Raw genomic sequence first — 12,389 nt, forward strand, 5'->3', positions numbered from 1 at the left:
TTAATACATACAATTCTTTCTTTATTTTAGTTTTGGATATACTAAAGATGAATTCTTTGCTTAGTTTTTGCTCTAAATAGTCTATATTTTATAATAATAACTTTAATATTTATATATAGCCCGTGTGCAAGTTCGAGTAAATTGAGGTAAAGTAAATTGAAATTTCTTAGAGATTTTTTGCACTGCACTTATGTAAATATTTATTTATTGCACTTATTTATTATTATTATTTGGTTGAAGGTTTTCAAATTTATTTATTAAACATCTTATAAAATTTTCATAATGGTAACACCTAATATACCTAATTTTTATCTAATTTACCTTACTCGAAATTCTGGTATATACCAACATTCGCTCCCATACCAACATAATTTACTATTTCCCTCAATTTATTATCCATTTACTTGAAATTGCACACTGCCATAAAAAATAATTCTTTTGGAGAAAAACTGTGATTTGATGAAATTTTTTGTTTATTTCATAGCGCAAAAAGTAAACAAATAATATTTTTTATCATATTTTAATAATTTTTTTATAATATGTATTTTTACAATATATTATAAATGAGACGACATTAAAATATATATAAAAAATTTATTTTTATTATACATATATATAAAAACCTGCTAAGAAAAAATCCCGTAATTTTGCCAATTAATTGCAATAATATGGCATCTCTTAATTTAATAAAATGTTTCATACCAACCAAGTCTTCTGGTATATAGAAATGACATTTGTAGTCAAACACTTTGTGTTTTTGCAGAACCTGGAGTTTTCGTTGTACTTGCGTGTGAATTGAAGAAAAAAAAAACAAAAAACAAAGGCAGACGATGAAGAATACAAAATTAATATATAATTATAGAAATATGTAATTCATATGAATTAATATAAGTTTAATTTTAGTAAAAATATAAAAATAACAAAGAATTTCAAGTATATATGACCGCGTGTTAGATTTTACCAACGCCCTTAGTGTATTTGCTAATAATAAATTGCATTTAATTCGTATAATCGTAATAAATCGTACAAAAAGTATATTTCGCGTGGTAAAGTACGGTTTAATTTATATAAAAATATCTAATAGTTAAGTTTTTTGCTCAAAGAGCATTCAACTTGGCCTTTTTTGTCCGCTTGCAACGGACTTGGCCAAACTGGAAGAGTATTGCACTTGTCGCAGAAATGCGGGAATTTAAGGTTGTCGTCTTAGGCTCTGGTGGTGTGGGTAAATCTGCTCTTACCGTGCAATTTGTTTCAGGATGCTTTATTGAGAAATATGATCCCACAATTGAAGATTTTTACCGAAAGGAGATTGAGGTATGTATATATAGTCACAAATGAATCAATCAATAGTATATATATTTATACATAAAAGTATATATTTATATGCTTTTCGAACACATATTAAATATATACATTTTCTAAGATATCTGATTGTTTCGATATATAAAATTATAATCACATAATTATTATTTTAGAAACATTCTGTGATTTTTTTTTGTTATATTATTCATGCATTTAAGTGTGTATTTGTTCAGGCATATAAAGTTATATATTTGGTGTTATAAAAAACAACAACAAAAACTATAAAAAAGATAAAAGTATGAATGAGACTTGAAAAGACGAATGCGTTTGTATTATTCTAAAAAATGTTAAAAATAATTATATTTTATTGTTTTAAAATAATTTTAAATACCAACTGTTTTATATTTATTAAAATGTTCAAGTAAAACATTTAACAAACTATATGCCCACCTGTATTTAATTGAATCATTTAGTTTGATTCACCAATACTTATGTATACGTGTATGTAGATAGATTTTATCATTTTATTATATTGTAATGTTTCTCTCAATAATACCATAATATTATTCAGAACTTTCATAGCAAAGTCACTAATAAAAGGAAAATGAAAGAAGGAATCTAAGAAAAAACTTTAATGCACTTTAAATTAAAAAAAAAAGAGTACGGCAATTAAGGATAATTTTATTAGTCATTGCAATTGCCTATACATAGTTCCTTTATATCAATGCCAGTGTGGAGTATATAATAATTTACTTTACTGTTATTAAGTTCCTTTAATAGAACTTTAATTAAAAATGATTGTGACTTTGAAAAAAATTTTAATAGTTGTCCATGTTATATGAACATAATAATCTTTAAGGTACTATGCTATACCTGGTGGTAACAGTTCGGTGGTGTGACCGGTCCTTGTCTATCCAAACCGTTGGCTCTGGAACAGAGATGCTAACACTAATATAATCTTTGTATCAAGACCAATTCGCTTTACTGCTCATAGTCATAGCTTTAGTCTACATATATACTTATGTAAGCTATTATATATATATGCGCGAAAACATATATATATAACATATTTATAATTAAATTTCTGATAGCGCATAATTCTTATGGAATAAAAGCTTTATTTTTTCTCCTTTCATAAATATGGGAGACCTATGTATGTTAAAACCGGAGGCTGTATGTAAAACAGATTAAATTAGTAATCTACTATTTGGTGTGATATTATCGTTTCTAGCAAAAGTATATAAAAAATGTTTAGATTAAAGATCTGATGATATAACTGTATGAAGCGTTTTAGCGTAACTACTAACTACTTATTTATGTTAGTTCTATTTTTTTTTAACATCTACAAAAATAAATTTAATAATACTTGTCACATACATTTTTTTTATAAATATTTTATAAGCTAAAGACACTTTTTAAGTTATAAACATTAAATAAATCAATAAATTTCTGAATAAAATATATATTTTATTATCAGGAATACTGTATATTTTTCAGGAATAGTATTGTCTTGGAGTATGTTATAAACAATATTTATTAAATTATTTTTCTTCCATTATATAGTTTGTGTTATTAAAAAAAGATGGGTAGAATATATTTTTCTTAATATATAAGGTAGGCAAAATAAAACTTTTTTAAGAGTATTTAGTTTTTATTCAAATTGAATTTTATTCAGCAAACAAGAAAAATTATTAATTTTAAATATGGCTGTTTTTGCAGCGAACTCCCTTTTTTGAGTTGGTCGAAAACAGATTCGCATCCTGCATGAATGTGTATTTGCATAAACTTCATCCATTACCGAAGAAGGGCTTTCTAGAGCTCATCAATATTCTGACATTTCTTTGTTTGATTTTTCTGTTTAAACAATGTATACCGAACAGATTTGTGCCCGATTTGGTGACCGTACGTAGTTAAAATGTGGTGGATTGGAACAATGAAAAACATCATTGAAATGTCCACTCACTGTATTATCGTCTATTTCTATCACAATTGATAAAAGAATTCCCCTATAAAAATGTTAATAATAAAATTGTTATGAGTTATGTGGTATTTGTTATCGGTCGTACTATAATGTATATTAAATGATTATCTAACACATGTTTTTCTTATTTCAAATTAAAGAAATAAATCTAAATGATATAATACATTGTGATATCAAACGACTGTTTTGAAAATTGGTTAAAAACTATAATCGAAACAGACGTAAATAAAAATTAAATACAGTTTATAAACGCAGATAAAATGCAGCTAATGTTTTCCTTAAAAAAATTTTTAAGATGTATAATGTACCTAAAATTTTAAGGTCCATTATTATAAGGTTTTATAAAATTTATAAAGTTTGATACAACTACATATAGTTAGTTGACTAGCAAGTAGTTTAATTTTAGTTACTTAAATAAGGCAAATAAAATGCAAAAAATGCCTTTTTATCTTAGTTAAACTTAAAGAAGACATTGCAATCGTCTATTGAGACTTGAAATGTTGAAAACGTCACTTCCTTGCTCTTTGAGCTCAATGAATGTGTTCATCTGATTGATTCCAAATTTCCTGCTTTAATCGTAAATATACTGAGATCAAGATGTATATCAGTATTTCTATTGCAGCTTCATTTTGAAAATCTTGAATCAAATGTAAGTTTTGTTTACTGACGCTTCCCTTAGTTGTGTTCTTAACGCCAGACCTTCTAGAATGTGATTATATAGAACGATCTTATTATATATAGATCATTTTGAGTTCCGCCTAATGAAACAATCCATTTTACTCAAATTAAGCAATAAATGTGCAATTGAATATTTAATAATTTGATACATATAAATGTATTAATTGAAGGTGTTTTCAAAGTGTAAAGTAATGAAAAGCACTTTTTGACTTCTTGATATTCTCTACTATATAGAAGACGAACTTGGACGACATATTTAAAGTTGAAAGTCATCAGATTAACTCTGACTTTCAGATTTTGTATATCTTACGTTAAGATAACTTAGCTTCCCCAATATTTGAGCTGACTATTACGAATAAAAAGTAACATTAGTATAAATATCTATCTGGCTATAAGAGATTCGACAGGCATGAAGCAGTTGACAAACGTGTGAAGAAGAATGCTCTAATTTTTTACAAATGAGAAGAACCTTTAGAGGTCAATTCTAAGATCTGTTTGGAGCAGGCCATTCGAGATTTCAAGTAGTATCTATAGTATATTAAGTAGTATCTATAGTTAGCTCTTTATTAGGGTATTTGCAGGGCTGTGTATACACACGACGTTTTCTGTACCTAAATTTTAAGTCAAAGTAATATATTGTGGGGTTGCTTCTTTAAACGTTAATTTTCCAAAAGCACTCCTGTCATAAGAAAAAGTATGAAATTTACCAATTATATATTAAACGATTTGCAGATAGTTTTAGATTGTTTGACTCCATATTTTTCGTGACATTTTAATACGTTTTACTATTTTTTTTCAGATGTTTTTTTTTTGTTCTATGGTATAGATCTTTCACCATCTCATGATTGGTTCAGCAGATGACATACGATAGTGGATTCTATTGTCGCAAATGCTAAAGATCTACGTGTTATTCTAATCTACTTTAAATATGTTATCAGTTTTTTTTTACTGGTTAAAAATGATGTGAAGAACATAATTTTTTTGCCATAAATCAAATTTAACTTGCTATTTATACTTAATAGTTATATGTATATATGTTTATAGCTTAAATAATTATGTAAATAAAAATCAAAGAAACATTGAATTATAATAGCCTTTAGCCATCTAAATTAGGGCAAATATAGGACTTGGGGATATACTAACCAAATGGTGTTGCTTTTGCTTTTTGTAGTGGAAACGACAACAAAAATCGAGAATGTATTAGATTAGATTGTTAATTTTTTATGATTTATTGTTTTTAAAATTTGTTGCACTAGGCACACTATTTTCAATTGAATTACATAAGCGACTGAAGCTTTATGCAGCACTGAGCTTTAAAACGGAGATGAAAGGCTGGGTTTGTTAATTACACTTTAATGCCACTGCCTAGGCTTATCTAGTTTTATATCGACGTTATTTAAATTTTTCAACTCAACACTTACAGTTTAGAAATCGGTTCTCAATCATGAAATCATTGGGAAAATGGGGGAAGGTCAACCCCCAGCTACTTCCATATTATTGAAGTCATTTTAATTTATATATATATCTGCTGATATATTTTATATTTATTATATTTAACATATATGATATAAAGAACTAGTCTTTTAAATAATTATTTTTAAAAATGTTAATAAAACGTTACTGAAGTGGTAAGCTAGTTTTGGTACTGGCTTTTACCCCAATAAAAATATTGTCTTTAAATAAATTCTTTAAGAAAATATAATATTTCACAACTCTAAGTATAGGAACTATATGAGTCAGTGTTTTCCCTTTCATCACTTGAAAAATAAAACATAGAGATAAAAATCAGCCTCGTTTTTCATTTATCTTCTGAGCAGATTATTACTGACTGTATTTGTAACAGCTGTCTAGGGTCCATAATTTAGAAGGTATTTATATAGAATTTAAACCACATTGTTCTGTATTTATGTATTTAAAGGTTTAGTAAAAAAATAGCGTCTGTTTACCAACAGCAAAGTCTAAGGAGTGACTCATTGTTAATTAATTATCAAGAGGGAAAGAGAAACTGTGCTTAATTTAGAAACAGATTAGAAACAGATTCTTATATAATGACTTCAAATTCAAAACAAAACATTGTAGTCTGTCTCTATAATAAATATTTTTGATCCAGAATAATAAATCGCAACTGTGTTTAGAATTCATTTATTATTTTATGTATTATTAGTTGTTCTCAATTGTTCTCAATTATTCTATTTTAAATTTTGTACCAATAATAATATTTTGTACATAATTAAATATATATTATTGCTTTCAGGTTGATAATTCTCCTTGCGTTTTGGAAATTTTAGATACTGCTGGAACAGAGCAGTTTGCATCAATGAGAGATTTATATATAAAAAATGGACATGGATTTATTGTAATGTATTCATTGACAAACCATCAAACCTTTCAGGTAAAATTAATATTAAATGTTAATATTAAATATTATTATAAAGGTATTCCTTTTAAATATATTGTAACATTAGTAAAATTAGGTTTTGATACGTAGAAATTTTAGAAATGACGTTGTTATAACCGTCTTATATAGACTAAATATTAGAAACTGTATTTTCTTATGTATTTTAAATATTATTTCAATGTTAGAGATAGCTACTGTATAAACTGAAAGATATATAAAAATTAGATTAAATAATATGGGGATTTAGGATACCATAGCATCAGACATCTTGCCTGATGAATGAAGATAAGACTGTTTTGCTGCACAAAGTTCCAACTGTTACCAACTTATTACACAAAAAAATTCTGTTTTTTGTTATATAATCCGTAGCTTCATCCATACAATTCTACTTTAATAGCTGTAATATAAGAACAGTTTGTCAGACTTCCCGAAAAAAATTCGTGAAGAGTAATATACTTATTGCAACTGTCTGTATAGAAAAATATGCACGCTATTAATTACCAATACAATATATTAAATTAAAAATTGAAATTTCTTACGAAAGATCGAAGTTTCTTCATCTTTCTCAGGTTAGACTTTTTTATAATGCTCTAGAACGATCATTTTAAAAAGAGAAACTGAAAGAAGACAGCAATGGGTTGACTCTCACATATTCTATTTGGAGGTAGAATATACTCCAAATTAAAATAATATTAAAAGATTGGACGCTTCCAATCTTTTAATATTTGTTCGCTTTTTGTCTATGCCATACCAAAGACACTTTTTTAATCCGTAAGTGAAAAGCAAATATACATGAAATCGATCAATTTTATTACGTAGTTCTACTTTAAAAGGCGATCGATTTGTTTGCCAGATTTGCTTCTCATAAAGTACCAAATCCCGTAAAAGTTTCCACATTCGATACATGAGGAAGAAGTTGTTTTTCTTAACAATCGAGAGAATTTCTCGGACAGAAACACAACACCATGTAGTATCCATATAATCAAATCGTCAAATGATTATAGTTTTTGAACATTTAAATAGTACTTGTATTGTACTTGTTTTTATTCTAAATTTTTCGATCGATTTCATTTAATTTATAAAACATAAATCCAACAGTAATATCTGAATTGTAGCATTACGGGAACAATGAAGTTTATCGAACGAGATCGAAAATGTCGGCCATCACAGAGGCTGACTTCTGTAGTGGTCACTGTTTTTTTCTAACCTTGAAGTAAATGAGTAATCGTGAGTAATCGTAGAGACCCTTGGCTAAGAAAAACTATGCTGCAACATTAAAAAAAAAAAATACTATTAAGCTGTAAACTACACCTCATTCATCATATTTTGCAGATATAGCTTGTATATTTTTTTAAATTTGATTATTTAGGTAAACAATTCTAAAATAGAGTTCTATCAAAGTTTATCATTAGACTTATGCAATTCATAATTTTCGCAAGTCAAAACGCTTAAGATCGCGTGTTAAGTGGTATGTTACTTCTATAAAATATTAATATCACCAACCTACAATACAATAGTTTTTTAAACCGGTGAATATTACAGTATTCACCTCTTTTTGAAATGTTTTGAATAATAGAACCAATAGAAACTAAGATGGCTCTTATGCAAAACATCACACACAAAATATTATGTGTACTTATGTATATTATATTATATTCTTGTGTCTTGTTCTTATGTTGCTGCTGTTCTGTTATGAAAGATCGGCTTATTCTGAGGACCTTGTAGACAAGGTACATCCATGGTGCCATGATAGAAGGACATTAAAAAGAGTAAATAGTTGGAACCTGGTTCTTGGTGGTACTATCACCATCTGTAAATTATTGTTGGAGAACAGTGTCTTTCATGAGGTCAATGGATCTTGAGCAAGAGGGAAGACTTTTTAAATTTATATTCTAATGTGGGCGACACTTAATAGCAAAGAACCAAGGAACCTGCGTAATCTACTAAAAAAATATATTTCTAAGGTTGTCAATTGTATAACATTTCACCAACTGGTTGGCTAATGGTTCCCTGTTATGAATATTGCGACAGTTGCAAAGTTACCGAGAAGGATGAAACACTTATTTCGCATATAGTCAGTTGTAGTTAGATATTAAGCGAATAATAGAACAGTGAAGTTTCCATTCTAAGTAGTAGCATTACAATAGACCTGCAGATATTAAATGACTTGGTCAATTAAACTGAATACTGGATTAACCTAACGTAATTGTATAGATGATTTAGACCTGACCTGAGTCAAAACAAATTAGAACATATTGAAATTAGCGAACTGTTTTTCGTTTTACTCCGGTCCTTTTATATCTTTACTTTATCTAATAATTTTATATAATAAAAAATTGTTTTATTTTCTTTTTTAGGATATTTCAAGCATGAAAAATGTAATAACTCGTGTAAAAGGAAGTCAGCCAGCACCAATTTTACTAGTCGCCAATAAATTTGACTTAGATTGCCAAAGAGAGGTTTCAACAGCTGAAGGTATTTATATTTTTATAATTATATTAACATAATCTATAATTATAATTCATATCTAAGGAAACGCTTTAGCACAATTATGGGAATGTCCGTTTATTGAAGCATCCGCAAAGGATAGAATAAATGTAAATGAAGTCTTTGCAACCATAGTCCGAGAAATGAATATTACACAAGAAAAGCGCCAGAAAAAAACATACTGCTGTTGTACACTTTTATAGAAATTTTAAACAATTTTTTAAATGTAATATTAGCAAAAAGGAGTATATTTGTATATGCCAATTATATAGATGATAAAATTATGTATAACCGAACTTATTACATCTTAATAATGTAAAGAGTAATAATAAATTTAATATTTTTTATTAAAAAAAAAATTTTAAAAAAAATATATATATAATAAATAAAAGTAAATATATTAGTATATATATACTTTTATGAATAATAAATAAATAAATAAGAATGTATCACTAATTTTAAAGAAAAAAAAAAGTTTTATACTCTATATAGTATTTATAATTTTCTAAAAAAATCGAAAAGGAAAATCTTAATTTTTTACATGCATTTAACTACATTTTAAAATAATATTTGTTATGGGAAGCAATGAAGTAACGATATTGTTACATGTCCTTTTCCTAATTTGGATATTTCTATTTTTAACACAATTATGATTTGAGATTCATTTGATTAAATATTGAAAAATTATTCTCAAACATTTTTATCTACATATAATAACGAGCAAAACAAAAAAAAATTGAAAAGGAATTACAAATAAAACCGTTTTATTATTTAAAACCTATCTAATTATTTTGTATTGGCTAGTGTACTAAGCTGTAATATATTATTAATGTAAGACGTGACATAAAAAATTTAGCTTTTCTTTGCTTAAATTTTTTCAATAAATTTATTCAAACATGAGATATTTTGAACATCACATAATTTAAGGTAAATATTTATTCGCTTTTGTAAATCATGAATGAAATGAATATGCAAAATATACTAAAAACATGAAATAAAGTATTCTTCCAAGTAATTTTTCACTGTGGAATCATCTGGTATTTTCTCTGCGATTTTTAGAAGTAAATTAAGTATATAGAAAAAAAAACGTATATGATCAATTGTTCTGAAAATTTACAGATATTATATATTTCATAGTCAGAATACGATTTAAGCCTATTTAAAGATACTAAGTGCTTCAAATAAATTACTTATTTATAGTAAAGTATTTACATTATATGTGTAGTAGGCCACAATGGAATTAACATTTAAATAGTCAATAAAATAACAAATTAACAAGACAACCGTCTAAACAGTTCAGTGAACTAGATATAAATACTATAAGGTAGATTATTAAATTGATTTTAACGTTAATATGACGGTAGTGACTATTTTAGACAGTATTGTGTTTAATATAGAGGTTTCGAAAAGTAGTGAGCTACAACAACAAAAATTCTTTTTATATTATTTCAATTTATTGAATTTTTTGCTAACCATACAGTTGTTTCAAGTATTGCCAAATACCCATCATCAGTGGTCTTGATGTTATTTCTTATATTTAATTATTCGTAGACTATTAAATAAATAGGACTTTTGTTGTGAGGCCATCACGTACAATACTGGTACGACAGCGCTTGACCGAGTTCTCCATACATTTTTGGTAGGTTGATTTATGTTCAAATGTTACAATTAATGAACCAAGTGTATGACAAAATTATTAACAAAATGTTAGTCAACAAAAATCCATGATAATCGTATATATCACTATAACTGTGCCTGAATACATCAGAGATCAGACAAAATGTTAATTAAAATTTATGAAATTGAAATTTGAACAGGTCAAAAACATTAATGTATGTATTTGTAATGTTTTACAAATATTGTTCCGCATGAATTGACTGACATGACCAAATTTTTTGTTAAAAATGGTGATAACTGTTAACGGGTTTCCGCATCAGCTTTTTCGGGAAAATCTTTTCATCTAAAACGTTTTTGTTTTTTCTTTTTTGATAGTATATCAGTGATCTATTGTAGCTTAGATGAGTTAGTAGTTATAACAGTGATAATAAAGACCCACTTAGATTTATGGGTTTATGTGATGTGTTTTAAGGCATCTACTTTTTAGGCGAAATTCTTGCAGCTGTATTAAACATTTTAAAAAAGTATGTTTTAAGGTTCTACATTAGTTTACATTATAAATATCTATTTTTAAAAATCAAGTATATTCAAGAATCATTTAAGTTTTTGAGGGATTTTCTTGTTAGGCTTGTACACTCTTTTATATTATCTATGCTTATCAAGTAACTAATATTGCAGATTATTTAAACTGATATCTGAAATACACGAAGTAGAAATAAAGCAGAACACAAATGTAAGGTACGCTAACATATTTAATGTCCGTATTCTGGATTACAAAACACTGTTTCATCTGAATAAAAAGGCAATGTATTTTATATCTATATTAAGAATATTAAATTCATACTTAAGGAAGGCTGAATTTAAAGTGAAAAGGCCGCTTTTAACGAGTGAGCTATAATTTGTTCTTCTTTTATCCACAACTATGACAGTAGTGAATTTTAGATTGGATACATTGGATTAGTGGGATAGTGGATTAGCAAGCATTGTTTCTCATCATGTATGTATATGTTGGGATTTGAATAAGGCAAAATAGTGAAGCCCTTTCTATTGTTAACATAGCTTCGACTTTTTGTTTACTCACCAAAATTTTTTTTTGTGATTTAATCATTATTTGTATTCGTTTAACTCCGTGAGTATAGAGCTGAAGTCAATTGTTTTATCACCTTTCAAAATATATGAAATAAATAATTATGACTAACCCTAGATAACTAAGAGGGAAACAATCTTTAAGTGCAATCGAGTTGCTATTAAATCATTTGCAAGCGTAGAACTGAAAATAAGTAGAATTGTCTCCAAAGGAAACAAGTGAGTTATACAATGTTTATTTAGAAAAATCTTCACGGTTTGATAGAGTCGATAATATGCTATTACGTCTTCTTTCTTAGCATAAGTATCCTGGATAGATTAGTGAATTTTTGTTCATTTCATTCCATCACTTTTTCTATTCTTAACTTAAGACATTGTTTCTATTTCGTCGTTTTAACAGATTGGGAATGAGGTGGGCTCCTCATAGTGCTATAAATTTTCTGTAAGTTTTTGCGTTAATCTACGAGCAATTGCTCGAAATTACTATCCTGCAGTAAGTAAGAATATGAATAGGTTGATTAGGTAATTAGGTAATTTAGTTATTCATTTTTTTTATTCGAATCAGTTTTTAAATTCAAAGTAATTTAAATTGATGCACAATTTCAAAATTGTGAAGAATTGAAAGAAAAGAATTATATGTCTGCTACATGCTACTATAACAAATGTACGAGCTAGTGTTTACAATTTCAAAGATGTCAAGGATTTCATTTATCTTGGCACCGCCAAAACTAATAACAAACAGTTTAACTTGGAAATCAGGCGAAGAGTTACCAATACTAATAGGTTCTACTATGGGATTTATAGGCAACTAGGATGTACAGCTCTCTGTCTCGATATTTA

The 12,389-nt window shown here is 27.1% G+C and overlaps 1 protein-coding gene across 1 annotated transcript; it reads left to right on the forward strand.

Moving 5' to 3' along the window:
• The first annotated feature begins 983 nt into the window (after positions 1 to 983).
• LOC119679357 (ras-related protein Rap-2c) lies at positions 984 to 9,351 on the forward strand. The gene is made up of 4 exons (XM_038091665.1): positions 984 to 1,314; positions 6,216 to 6,353; positions 8,717 to 8,834; positions 8,892 to 9,351. Exons 1-4 carry the CDS (start codon positions 1,180 to 1,182, stop codon positions 9,047 to 9,049), a joined length of 549 nt encoding a protein of 182 aa, XP_037947593.1. The 5' UTR covers positions 984 to 1,179; the 3' UTR covers positions 9,050 to 9,351.
• Positions 9,352 to 12,389: the final 3,038 nt, after the last annotated feature.

The sequence above is a fragment of the Teleopsis dalmanni genome, chromosome 2, assembly GCF_002237135.1.
Source record: "Teleopsis dalmanni isolate 2A chromosome 2, ASM223713v2, whole genome shotgun sequence".
NCBI lineage: Eukaryota > Metazoa > Arthropoda > Insecta > Diptera > Diopsidae > Teleopsis > Teleopsis dalmanni.